This window comes from Neofelis nebulosa, chromosome 9 (assembly GCF_028018385.1).
Source record: "Neofelis nebulosa isolate mNeoNeb1 chromosome 9, mNeoNeb1.pri, whole genome shotgun sequence".
Lineage (NCBI taxonomy): Eukaryota > Metazoa > Chordata > Mammalia > Carnivora > Felidae > Neofelis > Neofelis nebulosa.
In genome coordinates, this window is record NC_080790.1 from 130,101,424 (window position 1) to 130,118,967 (window position 17,544).

Genomic DNA, 17,544 nt, shown 5'->3' on the forward strand with positions numbered 1-17,544 from the left:
GTTCTTGGTGCAGTGGGAATGGCAAATGCATTCACCACTGGTAGATTTTGATCATGCTGGGCTCAGGAGTTCTAGTATTCAAGGGCCAGCCCTCATGGAGTGGGCAGTCTTCTGGGGAGAGGGGAGACTGAGGTGGACTAGACACCGAGGGTAGTTAATGGTAGCTGGTGATAGGCTGGGAAGGCAATTCACTAGCAGGCAGGGCCAGGAGGGCCTCTTGGAGGTGGTGTGAACATCCCACTTTGCAGCCTGGAAGGCCTGACTGAGTGGCCCTGGGGCCTCGATCCCTCCCTGGCCCAGAGGCTGCTGGGAAGGCCCAGAAAGCCAGCAGGCCCGGTCAGTGTTTCATCCTGTTCTTCCCTGCCCCCCATCCCCCAAGGGCACTTGGAGATGTCATTTCTGCAGCTCTCTGGGGCGGAGGTCACCCCAGCTCAGCAGATAACACTGAAGGTTGAGCAACGCCTGCCTTCCCCGCCAGGGCCAGGGCTGGGGTCAGTGGGCCGGGGGTTATCCCCAGGCAAGCTGGGAGCTGTGGCCTGAGCGGCCTGGGCCAGGAGTGGCAGAGGGGTAAGCCCAAGGAGCCGCCCAAGTGGCCTAGGAATGGGGCTGGAGAGGGCAAGGGGCCCCTTGAGCCCACTCCGCCCACTGTTCAAATCCAGGATGGGCCATGGCCTGTTTTCCCATCTGTGTACCAGGAGTAGCAAAAGCGTCCTCATGCCAGGGTGAGAAAAATGAACCCCGGGTCCAGGCCCACCCTCAATACAAAGTAGGGACTTGGTGACAATAGGGGAAGTCCCTTCCCTCTCCGTGGCTCCCCGTGGGGTTTGGCCTGACACCTCCTCCGTCCCCAACCACCTCCCCCAGCCTCAGAAATATGTTTTTTGGCCTCAGGTTGGCAAAGAGGTCTTAGGGCACCCTGACAAAAGCTTTTGAGACTAGTGGGGGACATGAGGCCATGTGACCTTGGGTGTCCTATGCCGGCCCCTCTGCCTTCTTTGCACCCTGGGAGGGGGGCGGCTTATTTCTAATGCGCCTCCCAGAGTGGACTTCGAAAGTGAGCCTTATGTTTGGGAGACTGGTGGAGACAGCAATACAACTAATAATAATAACTGTAACGACACCTTCATGGATGGAGCTTGAAGTGAAGTGACTTGCCCAAGGTCGCATAAGTGTGTTAGAGTCTAGCACCCCTGCCCCCTTCCACTTCCCTGGGCCCATGGCAGGGTCAGGTGGGGCCAGAGAAGACCCAGGTGCCTTCTAACGGGGCGGCAGGCCCAGTGGGCGGGGCTAGGGGAGGGGCGCGGCCACCGCGGCAGAGGCCCCAGTGGAGTGCTCCGCAGAACTGACCCTCATTCCCCCGACCAGGGTCCTTGTATTGGAGGTGGCTTTAGGAGGGTTGTCTCCACCAGCGTGGAATCCCCTCCTTCCAAGAGCCATGGATGGGGGCAAGTTTAGGGCGGGGCCGCACCCGAGGTGGAGATGGGTCACCTCTTCAGGAGCCAGAGCCGGGGGTTGGGGTCTCCAGGATCCGGCCTGGGGAGCGCCCCCTCTGAGGCGTTCCGGCTGGGCGCCGCGGATCCTGAAGCCACCGCCTCTTCCAGCAGGGGGCGGGCGGCGGCCGTGTTTTGGGTGGGGGAAGGCGAGCGCGTTGCCCCCTCCCCGGATTCCCCCCCCCCCCCACCAACCCCGCTTCCAGTACAGCCTCCAGCCCGGAGGGGGCGGTCCGGGGGCGGGGTCGCGCCTCCCCTTCTCGCTCCCAATCCCGGGGCCTCCGGGTGGGGGTGGGCAGGGGGCGTAAGGCCGCCCCCCCACCGATCCGGTGGACCCCGGAGGGCGCACTCCTGGTCTTGGGTCTGGCCGTCGTGCCCCGCCGGCGCCCTCCCGGGGGTCTCGGGCAGCTACACCGCGTCCCGGCGGCGGCGGGAGGGGCCGGGGCGGCTGCCAGCGTGACGCAGCCGTTGCCATGGGCCGCCTTATAAATAACCGGGCTCAGGAGAAACTTTAGCGAGTCAGAGCCGCGCACGGGACCGGGAACAGGACCCACGCGAGGGTCCAGCTGCCAGCCCCCGCACTAGTAGCGGCCACCCCGGCGGCGGCGGCAGCAGCAGCAGCAGCAGCAGCGACACAGCGGCGACAGTTCGGAGCCGGGAGGCCGCGCCACCTGCGGGCCGGCCGGAGCGGGCAGCCCCAGGCCCCCTCCCCGGGCACCCGCGTTCATGCAACGCCTGGTGGCCTGGGACCCAGCATGTCTGCCCCTGCCGCCGCCGCCTGCCTTTAAATCCATGGAAGTGGCCAACTTCTACTACGAGGCGGACTGCTTGGCTGCTGCGTACGGCGGCAAGGCGGCCCCCGCGGCGCCCCCCGCGGCCAGACCCGGGCCGCGCCCCCCCGCCGGCGAGCTGGGTAGCATCGGCGACCACGAGCGCGCCATCGACTTCAGTCCGTACCTGGAGCCGCTGGGCGCGCCGCAGGCCCCGGCGCCGGCCACAGCCACGGACACCTTCGAGGCGGCTCCGCCCGCGCCCGCCCCCGCGCCCGCCTCCTCCGGGCAGCACCACGACTTCCTCTCCGACCTCTTCTCCGACGACTACGGGGGCAAGAACTGCAAGAAGGCGTCCGAGTACGGCTACGTGAGCCTGGGGCGCCTGGGGGCCGCCAAGGGCGCGCTGCACCCCGGCTGCTTCGCGCCCCTGCACCCGCCGCCCCCGCCGCCGCCACCGCAGCCCGCCGAGCTCAAGGCGGAGCCGGGCTTCGAGCCCGCGGACTGCAAGCGGAAGGAGGAGGCCGGAGCGCCGGGCGGAGGTACCGCAGGCATGGCGGCTGGCTTCCCGTACGCGCTGCGCGCCTACCTCGGCTACCAGGCGGTGCCGAGCGGCAGCAGCGGGAGCCTGTCCACGTCCTCTTCGTCCAGCCCGCCCGGCACGCCGAGCCCCGCCGACGCCAAGGCGCCCCCGGCCGCCTGCTATGCGGGGGCGGCGCCGGCGCCCTCGCAGGTCAAGAGCAAGGCCAAGAAGACCGTGGACAAGCACAGCGACGAGTACAAGATCCGGCGCGAGCGCAACAACATCGCGGTGCGCAAGAGCCGCGACAAGGCCAAGATGCGCAACCTGGAGACGCAGCACAAGGTCCTGGAGCTCACGGCCGAGAACGAGCGGCTTCAGAAGAAGGTGGAACAGCTGTCGCGCGAGCTCAGCACCCTGCGGAACTTGTTCAAGCAGCTGCCCGAGCCTCTGCTCGCCTCCTCCGGCCACTGCTAGCGCGGCCCCCGCGCGCGGCCCCCTGCCGGCCGGCCTCCGCGCTGCTGGGCGCGCCGCGGCCGCCGAGACTCCGGGAAGCGCCCGCGCTCCCGCCCCCGCCCCTGGTGGCGCCGGCAAAACTTTGGCACTGGGGCACTTGGCAGCGCGGGGAGCTCGTCGGTAATTTTAATATTTTATTATATATATATATTTTTGTCCAAACCAACCGCACATGCAGATGGGGCGCCCGCCCGTGGTGTTATTTAAAGAAGAAATGTCTATGTGTACAGATGAATGATAAACTCTCTGCCTCTCCCTCTGCCTCCTCTCCAGGCGCCGGCGGGCGGGCCGGTTTCGAAGTTGATGCAATCGGTTTAAACATGGCTGAACGCGTGTGTACACGGGACTGACGCAACCCACGTGTAACTGTCAGCCGGGCCCTGAGTAATCGCTTAAAGATGTTCCTACGGGGTTGTTGATGTTGTGTTGTTGTTGTTGTTTTTTGGTCTTTTTTTTTTTTTTTTGTATTATAAAAAATAATCTATTTCTATGAGAAAAGAGGAGTCTGTATATTTGGGAATCTTTTCCGTTTCAAGCATTAAGAACACTTTTAATAAACTTTTTTTTTTTTGGAGAATGGTTAAAAGCCTTTTGGGGGCAGTAGTTGGCTTTTGATTTTTTCTTTATTTTTGGTGTATATGATATTATATTTGCTTTCCTGGTGTGGGAGCTTGTGTGTTGGGGGGCTGCTGTTATTTTTGGCTTCTATGGTGGTTGGGTGGGGGTGTTACAGCTGTTTGTTTGTTTTTTTTTCCTCCTCTGCTACAACCTTCAGGGTCTGTGCTTGGAGATGGTGGGGGAGGCAGAGTGCTGGGTCAGGCTTTCAGGGTGACTCAGCGCCCCTGGGTGCTGGGGAGGAGTGACTGGGAACCCTCCTTGGGGAGACGGCTAGGGCCTCTGGCTGGTCCTGAGTGCCAGGCTTGGGTTTAGAGGCCCTGCAGGTCTGTGACCTCTGCACAGTGTTTGGGGCATCAGGCCAGCAGGCCAGATTACATAGGAGGAGGGGGGTACAGATCTTGGTCCTGCTAAGCCCAAGTTGGGGCAGATTCTTTCGCTAAGTGTAGATGGGCGGGCTGTTTAAAAAATACTTTGCGTGTGTATATATTTATTTTAAGAGGAGCCTGGGTGTGTGGGCGAGCTTGTGTTTGTGTGTCCCTGGCCAGCCGGAGGGGAGAAGCTGGGCCAGGTGGAGGAAGGTGGGGGAAGGGTTCCCACGTTTCCATTCCCCTTCCTCGGGGTGGGGGGTCTACCGCTTGTCCTCTGCCCAGCTGTGGACGCCACGGCCCCGCTTCACCTGCTTGCTCGCGGTGGCCTCGCCCGGTTTGAACCTGGGACCGCCGTCCCTGATTTCCAGAGACCTAAGGGACCCCTGGCAAGGCTTCTGCTTCCCTGCCCCCTGCCATCCTCCCACCCCTCTGCACTGCACCCCCATGGCCCTTCCAGCCCTGGACAGCGTTCCTGAGAGTCGAGGCTGGACACGGAGGGGTTGGTGTGGATTCACATTCAGCGTCCCGCAGTGCCTGGCACGCAGGAGGTGTTATATAAGCGTTTGCTCTCGTTATTATTTTTTGCTGGGAGGTTCCTGGCATTTGGCAGCCAGTCTTCAGCACAGCGAGAGTGTGGCGAATGCCTGCCAGGGGTCGGGTGTCCAGTAAATCCTGGACCTGACCCACGTCATGTAAACCTCCCAACAACCTTTGCACAGGTGGGTACTGCTACAAAGCCTGTTTTTAGAGCCGTGGGGCAGCCTCTTGTCTCATCCTCATGGGTAAGAAAGTGGTTTGGGGACCCCGTCTGCTAGGAATTCAGTGGTGGGGTAGAATGGAGCTTCATAGATTAGTTTGCCAAGGGCCTGGGGCAGCCTGGGAGCAGCTGCTAGTATGGCGGTTTTAGAAGAGGAAATGCTTTTTCCCCTCCCTTTTCCTCTGGGGGCCTGGATGTGCTTTCTCACTGGGAACCCTGGCGATGGGGGACAGAGGCAAGCAGCTCTCACCATCATGGAGCTGAGGGTCAAGGCAGGCTACCCCATCCCAGCCTCTTTTGTTTTTGGCAGTAGGGCCATATGGGGCACTGGGCACAGATAATCTCACTTTGGTCCTGGGCCTCCATCAGTTCCCCCCACCCCCACCCCCTAGCAGGTCTCCCTGTCCTGGGTGTCCTGGGTGGGTAGATGGCTGGTTGGGACCCTGGAGCCTCAAAGTCAGTCAGGTACCAGCAACAGCACATTGGTTCAGCTGCCTTTGAGATTTATCCGCTAAAGGGTGAAGGCTGCGGGCTGGACTCCAGGGAAGGAGGTCGCTCAGTCCTTCTGTGGGTGAGGAGGTCACGATTTAAGAAGGAATTTTCCCAATCCCTGCTCTCCTCTTTGTCACTGAGAGTTGGCTGGTGGCCGCTGCTCACCCAGAGGAGGTGAGAGGGGAGCAGCTTAGCCACACAGTGATCCCCCCAAGCTCCCCTTTCCTGAGCGCTCTCTTGGAGCCAGCACTGAGCACAGACCTTTACATACTCCCATCCGGATTTAATCTACATGAGCACTCCATGGAAGCTGTTATGCCCATTTTATAAAAGTAAACTGAGGCCCACAGAAGTGGGGTTAGTGCTTAAGGTGGAACGGGGCGAAGCCAGTTCCAAAGTTAGGTTTTGACCCTCAAGTCTCTGCAGAAAAGCCTGGGGTCAAGAGCCTGTTTTGTAATCCCAGCGCCTGCCCCCAATGCTGGGCCCTGCCTGGATGACTCCTTGCCCAGTCCCAAGTTCAGGTACCCCACATGCTGGAATTAAGTGACTTGCACACAGTTTCACAATTTGGAAGCGAAAGAAAGGGGGTTTGACCCCGAGCCCATCTGACTGCCCCTGAAGAAGGTTGGGGAAAAGTTAACGGGTTGAGGGCTCTGCTGGTGGCCTGGGTGGTCTGGTGTGGGAGCACTGTGGACAGACCTGTGCCCAAAAGACCGGGAGACTTCTTAGGTGGGGGGACACTCACCCCATGGATCTAGGCTAGGAAGGCTAAAGGCTTGCAGGGAGGAGGGAGGAGGCCATCCGTAAGTCAGGAAACAGACTAGGTTGGGGGAGGGGGCACTGGTGGGGGGTGTGTGGCACCCAGGAGGCCAGAGAGGAGCCTTGAGGTACAGTAACAGCGGGTGTGAGTTCAGGGATTACAATGTGTAAAGCACCACTCCAAGGCCCGGGCTCCTATGGACCAGCAAGGATCCCTCTGTCTGCCCGAGGAGGCCAGTCATGTTAACCACAGACCCATTTAATGGGGCTGACCACTGAGGCCAGCTGGGAACCCCAGTGTTTGCTCAGGACAGGAGAGTTGACAAAACACAGTCCTACCTCATAATCTTGGGCAGCTGTCTCACGGCCTGGTGATTTCACCAAGGAGAAAAGCGGGTGTCCGGGAGACACCACCGGGGATGTGCCAGTCGCATCAGCCCATCAGCCTCTTTGAGGCCGCGGCTTTGGTTATGGGCATTTTCCCGCCAAGCAGACAGGCTCAGAGAGGGGAAGAGGCCTATCCGAGGTGGCACAGCTAAGAATGGTGGGAGTTGGGGTAGGAAAGAGAAGGGACGTTTCCCCATGGAAACACCTAAAGAATGTGTCCTTCTCCCCCAGGGTCCCATCTCGGCCTCCCTGGGACTGTTTTGTCCGTGTGCCTGAGACATTTATTTGTCCAGTTACTTTTCTCATTTCTTCGGCAAGCATTTATTGAGCACCTGCTGTGTGCCAGGCCCTATGCTGTGTGCTGGGGCCGTGTGGTGACCAAGCTGGCAGTGACAATTTATGGGGAGAGGCAGACACTAAGTTCCCGTAACTAGAGCAAGATAATGACAGGCGGGGACAAGGGCTCTGAAGGAAGGAAAGTGGGGCAGGGAGGGGCTGAGAGGTCTAGGAAAGCCTCTCCTAGGAGGCAGCATCCGAGCAGACACCTGAGCCAGGTGAGGTGTGAGGGGATGGGCCTTGGTTTATGGGGCACATGTGCTGTGCTGGGTGCCATCGTTTTTTTTCACGTGCCCTTTATCCTCACAGTGACCCAATGACTTGAGTGCCGTGTGTCAACCCCCTTCCCCAGTTGGGGAAACCGAGGCACAGAGAGGCGAAGTCACTGGCCCAACGGCTGATGAGTGACTTGTGTGAGATTTGAATTCATGCCTTCCATTTGAACGTGGGAAGCCTTCTCTACCTGCCTCTGCCCATGCCCCAGATTTCCTATTTGCTCTGTTTTCCTGTCCTGCTCCCCTTCCCCCAGCTTTTCCCGGTCTGGCGGACCTGCTGGGTGAGCCCGGATGGAGTCCCAGCAGCCCCAGCCGCCTGTCTGTCTGTGCCTCCTTGGAGGTTTTCAGCCTCTTATTGGGCATGTGCAGGCAGGTGCGTGAAGGAGGCTGGGGGTGGGTGGGGGTGGGGCTAGGGAGACTGGAGCTTCCGGGGTCCCTACCTGTTAGAGTTTGAGTCCCTCCTGGTCGTCTGAGACCAAGAGGTAGGAGTCCCATTTGACAAAGTGGGGACCTGAGGCTTTGAGAGAGGGCATTCCTTGTTCAGAAAGGAGAATAGGTATTAAAATCCGTATCTGCCTGAGCCCCAAGTTTGGGTGTCTTGTCTGCTTGTCACTGTCTACTGGCGGGGGAGGGGGGGCGGGTACAGATGGGCAAACCTTGATTTTCTAGCCCTTGAGGGGTAGAATGCTCCGGCCAAAAAATAAAAATGCTCTGAGCTTTGTCCCTTACTTGCTGGATGACTTTGGGCAAGATGCTTAGTCTCTTTGGGCCTGGGTGTACATTTGCATATTCAATCAGGATCAAGTGAGCAGCTACCGTGGGCCCTGGATGGTCTCTGGGCTCCCAGAAGTGACATTGAGGCACGGGAAATGGGTGACTGAACAGCTGGAAAACTGCAAGCTAATTTCAGATTATGCTGAAGACCTTGAAGAAAATGAAGGGGGAAGTGGCAGAGGGTGACAGGAGGAGGAGTGTTTAGACAGCATTCCAGGCAGAAGTAGCAGCACGTACAAAGGCCCTGAGGCAGGACAAAGCTCTGCGTGCTAGGGAAAGAGTGAGGAACTGAGATGGCTAGTATAGAGGCCGCCAGGGGTGGCATGGGCAGAGGAGAGCAGAGGGGTGGCAGGGTCCTTTGTGCAGAGCCTTTGTGGAGGCTAGGGTGAGGCTGAGGGAGGCTGTTTTGAGGATGAATGAGTGGGTGTCCCTGGCAGGGCCTGGCACCTGGAAGGCCCTTGACAAGTTTATTGATGGGAAGGAACAGGGCCCTCAGCCTCAGGAGGAGGCAAAGTGCAGTAGGTAAAGGGCACAGGGAGGCCGCCTGCCTGTGCCCAGGAGACCTCGTGGGTGAGAAGCCTCTGACCCAAGGCCCGGGGCCACAGGGAGCTGTTCACCAGGCAGGAATGAGGGGAAGGGCCTGCCAGGAGGGGGGTACCGGAGGAGCGGAGGCCGGGAGCCAAGAGGGGGAGAGTTCCTTGGGAAGCCGGACTGCAGAGGAGAGGGCACGAGGGAGGGAGAAGGGCCAGGCTGGAGAGACAAGTGGGGCCAGGCTGCCCTGAGGCCTCCAGGGTGGGCGTGTTGGGGCGTCAGGGGGTAGGCAGGAGGCTGGGCCCCAGGAGAGATGTTTTCTTTTTTATTTGATTTCCCAAGCAACGCACGAGCCTGGTGGCGAGGTTGAAGATTGCAGAGCATCAATAGAAGAAGGAAATAAAAAGCACCTATAGTTCCATCACCCAGAAACAAACCCCGTTGACACTTGCTGTGTGGCCTCGGGCAAGTCCCTTTACCTCTCTGCGCCTCGGTTTCTGTGTTCATAAAACGGAAAACTAATAATGCTTGTCCCATAAGGTTTTTGTGAGGATTAAATGAGTTAATTCATGCAACATATTTAGGGCCATGCCAGCACATGGTAAGTATTAGCTGTCATCATCATCGTTAACAGCGTTCCCATTTTGGTGGGGTAAGAGGTCTGGTGCTGGAATTTACCTGCATTCTAGTTCTGGACCCCCCATTTCCTGGCCGTGTGATTTGGGGCAAGTGGCTGCATCGTGGTGTCCCTCAGTTCCCCCATCTGTAATACGATAATAAAGTTCTTCGTGGTGTTTTGTAAAGATTTGCCGGGTAAATTCATGTAGGGTGATTGGAGAGAGAGCTCTGTATGTGGTAATTGTTCTTTCCTTCCAGAATTTTCACTTCACGTGCATTTTCTCTTCATTGTAGCTAACATCATCTATTTGATATTCACTCCCCTCCTTCTTCCTTAGCAATAGGGCCCTCTATTGTGGGGGGCAAGCGCCCTACGAAGAGACTACATTTCCCAGATTCTCTTGCAGCTAGAGATGACTAACAAATATAAGTAGAAATCGTAGGTGAGGTTTCCAGGAAAACTCTTTAGAGGGGGCTGATTCAGTTATGAGGTACATTTCCTTTTGCCTCCTTCTTTTGCAGCCCCCCTCTTCCACCTTCTTCCTGCTTTCTGCCCGGAACTCAGCTATGATGGCTGGAGCTTCAGGGGCCATCTTGGACCATGTGGCGAACATGGCAGCCTGGAAGCCACATTCTGAGGGTGATAAACCTGGGAGAGAAGAGGCACTTGGGCTCTCGATGGTAGTGCAATAGCCACACCACACCAGTCTTTGCCCGCCTTTCTCTGGCATGTGTGTGTGTGTGTGTGTGTCTTCACACACACACACACACACACACACACACACACACACACACACCCCTTATGGAGGTCTCTGTCATTTTGACTTCCTGTTTCTGGTAGCTGAATCTATTTCTAACTGATGCATTTGCCCAAATGGAATCAACCTATATGGATTGGACAGACTCTCTTCTGCTAACCCCAGCAAGGTCAAATCCTGGGTCCCCACCCTCCCTCTGCAAACCACCAGGGAGGTCCTCAGTTTGGAAATAGAGAGGGTCAGTCCCCGCTGCAGACCTCACAGAGCATGTTGGCCACTATGCTGGGACCCGACACCCCACACCACCCTGAATAACCCCTCTCTGCCTCGTGCTGCCCCTGCCAGCACCTGCCCCAGCGAGACCTTAGCCTGCCAGGCCTGGGAGGTACCTTTGCCGGACGGCCTGGGGCCAGCCCAGCTGGGATCGCTGTGGGGTGAGTCTGTAGGCCAGGGAGCCAGGCTGGGTGAGCTTTTATTTTTATAGCTGTCACCAGATCCTACCTCACAGGCCCTAGCCCTGGAGCCCTGGCGAGGACAGAGGCAGTCAGGGAGGAGGAAAGGCTCCTCAGGGAAACTGGTGGGTGGGGATCAGTGGGCCCTGGAGGAGAGAGAACTGGGGCAGAAGTTGGGGCTGCCTGGACCGCCTGACTCGAGTCACTCCGCACATCAAACGGGGCTGGGGGGGTTGGCGAGGGACATACAGATAGTGGGGGCCCTTTCCTTCCTTTAGTCTTGAAACTCAGGTGCAGAGCATCAGCCCGTCCTGGCTGCCAGTTCTGAGGATGCCATTGCTGGAAGTCCTTGCAAAGCCTGCCTTGCACTTTGTTCCCCCCTTTGTTCTAGCTCGCCACACCCACGCCACCCACTTCTCATAGCCCCCCCCCCCCCCCCCCCACTGTGGCTGATATCTGTGCTTATAGACGTGCGTCTTGTTTGATGTACTTTCTTCTCAGTGAAGTACAAGTGCACACAACATAGGCCTCCAGCTTGGTGGGTTTTCCCTGTGCAGACCCCTGGCTGGAACCAGCAGCCACCTCAAGAAACAGACCATTCTAGCACCCCAGAAACCCCTTGTGCCTCTGCTAGCTATAAGCCCCCCTCCGCCTCCCCCTACATCACCACCTAAAGGTAAGTAATCATTGTCCTGATTAGTTTTGCCTGTTTCAACACTTTGTCTAGAAGGAATCACACACTATGCATTCATTTATGGCCGATCTTTTTTTTTCTACTCAGTATTGTAACTGTAACATTCATCCAAGTGCTACGTATCAAGATTTGTTCCTTTTTGTTACCGGACAGAATCCTACTGCATGGGTATCACACAATATATTGACCCATTTTATTGCTGAGGGACATTTAGATTGTTTCTAGCTTTTAGCTCTTCAGAACTGGGCTGTGATGAACATTCTAGAATGCATGTTTTTTGGTGAGCATGCTTACACATTTCAGTTGGGCATAGACCTAGAAATGCTTGCTGAGTCATCTGAAATGCGAGTAGTGTTTTAATTCCTGTTAATGGTATTCAACCCTAGATCTTATTCTATTTAAAAAAATTTCTGTCTTACTCAGTCTGGGCTGCTCTAACACAATACCGTAAGCTGAGTGGCTTATACACAACAGAAATTTATCTCCTGCAGTTGCGAATCCTGAGAAGTCCAATACCAGTTGGACACCAATTGGTGTCTGCTGAGGACCCGCCTTCTGATTCGTAGACGCTGTGTCTTCACATGGTGGAAGGGGTAAGGGAGCCTTCTGGGGCCTCATTTATAAGGGAACTAATCCATTTGTGAAATAACCCTCACATTGGGTCATTCCAACATGTGAATTTGGAGGACACAAACGTGTAGTCTATAGCACTTTTTGTTTTGAAAAAAGATCTCAAATGTGTAGAAATGTGACAAAATCAGTACAAAGAACATTTCCCCCCTGAATTATTATTATTTTAAAATTGTTTATTATATATTTTTAAGTTTTAAATGTTTATTTACTTGGGGGGGGGGGCAGCGCCAGTGGGGGAGGGACAGAATCCGAAGCAGGCTCCAGGCTGTGAACTGTCAGCACAGAGCCCGATGCAGGGCTCGAACTCATGAACTGTGAGATCATGACCTGAGCTGAAGTCAGATGCTCAACTGACTGAGCCACCCGGGTGCCCCTACTTATTATTTTTGAGAGAGAGAGAGAGAGAGAGAGTCAGAGTGTGCACACAAGTGGGGGAGGGGCAGATAGAGAGAGAGGGAGACACAGAATCCAACGTGGATTCCAGTCTCCAAGCTGTCAGCTCAGAGCCAGATGCGGGGCTCAAACCCATGAGCCATGAAATCATGACCTGAGCTGAAGTCGGGGGCTTAACCAACTGAGCCACCCAGACTCCCCTCCCCCCGAATTATTTAAGAATAAATTGCTCACCTGTTGTCTTATCCCCCCGTAATACTTTGATACGTATTTCCTACAAACAGGGATATTTTCTTGTTTTTGTTAAAAAAATTTTTTTTAACGTTTATTTATTTTTGAGACAGAGAGAGACAGAGCATGAGCAGAGGAGGGGCAGAGAGAGAGAGGGAGACACAGAATCTGAAACAGGCTCCAGGCTCTGAGCTGTCAGCACAGAGCCCGACGCGGGGCTCGAACTCATGGACCGTGAGATCATGACCTGAGCCGAAGTCGGACACTTAACCGACCGAGCCACCCAGGCGCCCCAAACAGGGACATTTTCTATATGCATAATATAACCGTCAAAATCAGGACATTAACATGGCACAGCCATTTCTTTAGACCCATTCAGCTTTTTTTTATTTAAAAAAAATTTTTTTTAACATTTATTTATTATTGAGAGACAGGGAGAGACAGAGCATGAGCAGGGGAGGGGCCGAGAGAGAGGGAGACGCAGAATCCGAAGCGGGCTCCAGGCTCCGAGCTGTCAGCACAGAGCCCGACGCGGGGCTCGAACTCACACACTGCAAGATCATGACCTGAACCGAAGTCTGACACTTAACTGAGCCACCCAGGTGCCCCAGGCCTATTCAACTTTCGCCAGCTGCCCTAACCATGTCCAGTAAGAGGATCCAGTTCAGAATCACGTGTCGCATTTAGTTGCTATGGCTCCTTAGTCTCCTTTGATCTAGAACAGCTCCTCAGTCTTTCCTTGATGTTCATGACCTTGACATTTTTGAGCATGACAGGCCAGCTATTTTGTGGCCCATCCTTCGCTTTGGGTTTGTTTGCTGTTTCCTGGTGATTAGACTCAGGTTTTGTATCCTTGGCAGGTGAATCACAGAAGTGGTGCTCTGTCCTTCTCTTTGTCCCATTATTGACGGTGTTCACTTGACCCCCGCTGTTTATCGAGATATAATTGACATACAACATCATATGACTTTAAGGACAACGTAATGATTTGATAGATGCATATACTGTGAAACGATCACCACAATAAGTTTAGTTAACATCTGTCACCTCATGTGGTTACAGTTTTTTGCCTTGTGATGAGACTAATGGTGTTCACTGTGATTACTCAATTGAAGGGATATCTGTCAGACTTCACCTCTGTGAAGTCGCTTTTCTCCTCTTTGTAGTAAATAAGTGTTTGAGGGGAGGTACTTTGAAACTATGTAAATATCCTGCTCCTCATCAAACTTGCAATGGGTCGTTTACTTTTATCAGTATGGACTCATGGTTTTTTATTTTATTTAATGGGTTGTAGTACATTATTATTATTATTATTATTATTATTATTGTTATTGTTATTGTTGTTATTTATGTGCTTGAATTTTCCCATATATGGCTGCTGGGAGCCCCTTCTAGCTGGCTTCTGTGCCCTTCTGACATGCCGCCATTGTTCTTCGAGCACCTCCTTACTTTCCCTGCCCTAGCCCTGGAGTCAGGCATTTCCCAAGGAGCCCTAGCTCCTCTGGGTGGAGAATGGTATTTAGAAAGGTCTCAGCACAAGTGTGCTCATTGCTGCTTGGAGTATCGCTGCCCCCAGACTCTCTCTAAGACTGCATGTGTGTATATACATGGACACATACTTATATCTGTATCATTTCTGTATCTGATTACCTGTCTTCTGTGTATCATTTTTGAGAAAACGATTACAGTATTAAACTCTATTTCCAATCCAGTTCCATGTTTGGAACTATCTTTCCCGACAGTTAGAAGAATATTGGCTTTCATTATTCTGTTGTTTTTTTAAAATTTTTATTTATTTGTCTGAGAGACACAGGCACAGTGTGAGCAGGGGAGAGGCAGAGAGAGAGAGAGAGAGAGAGAGAGAGAGAGAGAGAGAGAGAGAGAGAATCCCAAGCAGGTTCTGCACTGTCAGCATGGAGACCAACATGGGGCTCGAACTCACGAACTTGAGATCATGACCTGAGCTGAAACGAAGAGTCAGACGCTTAACCCCCTGAGCCACCCAGGCCTTCATTATTCTTAATGTATATACCTATCTCACCAAATCCCCTGGATGTCACCAATTTCCTGTTTCTGGATCACCTTCCCCTCCCCCCTCCCACTTGGATGCCCTCACTATACTCTGGCCTCCAAACTGCACCACCTTCCTTGTGGATGATCTCCGTTCAACTGCTCATGGAATTTACACATTTTTATTTAATTTGAATATATAATACATATGCTTTGTCCAGAATTCAAAAGGTATAAAAGGGTTTAAGTGAAAAGTTGGTCTCCCTCCCCCCACGGCCCTCACATTCCCCTTCCCTTCTCTTCAAGCTCACCCCCGTTCTCAGCAGTTTTTCTGGTTTTGGGTAGTTTGTGTAAGCCAGCCTATAGGCCCGTGCACACACACATGATATTCACACGCATCGCACATTGTGACACTTTCCACACTGCTGTCTCCTTTGCTTTTTTCATCTAACAATGTATCTTGGAGGTTGCTCACACCAGTCCCGTAGAGCTGCCTCATTCTTTTTTGTTTTTATTTTAAGTTTTTCTGCCTCATTCTTTTTAATGAGCACACAATATTCCATTGCACAGAGATACCACGATTATTTAACCAGGCCCCTTTCGATGGATATTTAGGTTGTTTCCAACCCTTTTCCAGATCACACAGTGCCCCCTTGGACAACCAGATCAAATAGGCCACATTTTGCAAGAAGACAAGGTCGATTCCCAGAAGACTGTTTTGGAGATGTCTTTGTGTTGCTCTGTGGCCCTCTAACTCATTGCTTTTTGCTCTGATGCACAAGGTGCCTCTGGATGCAGCTGCCACATTGTAATGAACTATCCTCCTTGAGATGAACACTGATGTTGCCTCTGTTGCCAGTTGTGTACATACTGAGTTAGAGTTTGGGTGGGGGGGTGATCTAGAGATGAACCGAAGTTGACCCTCCACGGTCACCCTGCCAGCATCAGACGGCTTTCCTTATTGCCTTTGGCTCCTTCCCTGCCTCCCTGTCAGGCTCCCGAGTCAGACAGGCGAGTGCTCATATCTCAGCTTTGCCACTTAGGTGTTTGATCTGGAGAAAGTGACCTCTCCCATCCGAGCCTCAGTTTCCTCATCTGTACAGTGGTTCTTGTCACACCCCTGACGGGTGTACAGGGTGGGGCTTGGTGGAAAGTAAGCCCTTGATAAACAAAGGGTCCCATTGCGTTAGGGTCTCCAGGCCTTTGTGGCATAAGTTTCTACCCCAGGCTTTAGGGACACAGTCCCCCTAAGTGAGAGGGAGAGGGCTGACCTGGAGAGGACCAGGGAGTCAGGGGGCTTGGGCTGGGGTTGGCAGGCCCCAAGAAGAGTTGTAACCAGGCTTTTGGTTCAGTAATATCTGAAGGAAAAATGCTAATGCAGATGGGATCTGGTATTTATTCATTCCTTCATCCTTCCTTCCTTCGTTCATTCATTCATGTTCCTCTGAACAGCTTGTGACTTCAAGCAAGTAACCTAACTTTTCTGTGCCTGAGTTTCCTCTTCTGCAACTTGGGGATGGTGATGATAGCATCTCCCTCACAGGGTGTGGTGACATTAAATGAGATGATGCATGCCTAGGGCTTAAACAGTGCCTAGCACATCGTGAATGCTCCATAAATATCAGTTATTATCGCCGTTAACTTTTTTCCAACAAATCATTTGCTGCTAGGCTGCTACATACCAGGCTTTGTCGTCTCTCTCTACCTAGAACTAGAACCACGCGGAGCCTCAGATTCTGTAAAGTCAGAGCCCAGAAAAGATGACAGGATCTCAGGGTGTAACCACTCCCACCCAGCAATCTGGCTGTGGGGGTGGCTTAAGGTCCCCTACTCCTTGCATTTTCAGGCCAGGGATCCTAACACCCCTGTAAATACCACCCCCAGCTCCCCAGAGGTTGTGACAGCGTCAGTCCTTCTCCAGAAGTACTGACTGGAACCCTTGCGGACTCAGAACAAAAACAGATTGGGGCAGCAAAACCCTTCTTGTGCAAGAGGGACTCTCCTTCTTAAGCCCCAGGTGCTGCCGAAGGTCCGAACTGCCTTTTCTCTGCGGCCGGTTGGACCCTGGGAGAAAGCTGCCAGTGTGAGTTGGCCAGGGGCTCACAGCTGCCAGCTGTTGTTAGTTTGGTGTGAACCAGGGCCTCTCAGCCTGGGCACCATTGGCATTTGGGACAGGATCATTCTTTGTTGGGGGGCACTTTCTTGTGCATAACAGGATCCCTGCCTCTGTGCACCAGATGTCAGTAGCACCGCCCCCCCAAGTTGTGACAAACAAAGCTGTCTACAGACGTTGTCAAGTGTCCCCTGGGGGTGCAAAGTCCCCCTCAGTCGAAAATCCCTGCTGTGGAAGATCCAACAGCCGGGCGGAACAGAGTGGCTCGCTGTGTGCCATGGCAGAAGCCCTCTGCACGTTCAGTGCCTCAGGTCCCCGTCACTTAGTTAGGGGACCAGGCTGAGCCAGCATCAAGGGGCCTCCAGCCTGGTCTGGCTGGAATTCTAGTTCCTACGCATTCTTGTCTCTCTTTGCATCCTGGTTGCAAGGGTTAGGACGCAGGGTGAGGATTGGGGCACAGGAGATAGGTCTGGGCGGGGCCAGCCCTGTGCTTGTCCTTTACCCCATGTCTGGCCCTCCCTCCCAGTGCAGGAGAGATAATAAGCACAAAAACGGGCCCTGGGCTGTGTCTTATTTAATCCTTGTAACAGCTCTACGAGGTGGGGGTGTGTGCCATTGGACCGGGTGTGCAGGAACACAGCATCGCTTCTGTTACAGCCACGCAGAGACACAGGACCTGAATCTGGCAGTGAGGAGACATCAGGACGTGCCACAAAGTATCTGGCCTGTCATCCTCAAAAGCGTCAAGGACAGGAAAGTCAAGGAGAGACTAGGAGCTGTTGAAAGAGCCTAAATACAACCGAAGGAAGTGAGGTGTGATCCTAGACCGAAAAGAAGTCGTAGACCTTTTTGGGGACAATTATGGAACGTTGAACATGGCATGTGGATCTGATGGAGGTGCTGAATTGACGAGAAGTGCCCTGAGTTTGTGTGCTGTGTGTGTGTGTGTGTGTGTGTGTGTGTGTGTGTGTAGTGGGGGGTCAGGAGATACATGCTGGAGGGCTTGGAGATCAAAGGACAGCACGTTTACAACAGACTCTGAATAATTC

General features: G+C 54.2%; 1 protein-coding gene and 1 long non-coding RNA gene across 4 annotated transcripts in view; both read left to right on the top strand.

The window, feature by feature from the left end:
• The window catches only part of LOC131485920 (uncharacterized), a 233,079-nt gene that overhangs the window by 24,745 nt on the left and 190,790 nt on the right, over positions 1-17,544 (top strand). The gene's annotated exons all lie outside the window — the stretch shown is intronic.
• Positions 1,835-3,899, top strand: CEBPB (CCAAT enhancer binding protein beta). Its single transcript, XM_058685926.1, has one exon. The coding sequence runs from the start codon at positions 2,217-2,219 to the stop codon at positions 3,255-3,257; it is 1,041 nt and encodes a 346-aa protein (XP_058541909.1). The 5' UTR covers positions 1,835-2,216; the 3' UTR covers positions 3,258-3,899.

Excerpts from the sequence above, each read along its gene's own strand:
- CEBPB (XM_058685926.1), top strand. The coding sequence starts at position 2,217 with ATGCAACGCCTGGTGGCCTGGGACCCAGCATGTCTGCCCCTGCCGCCG.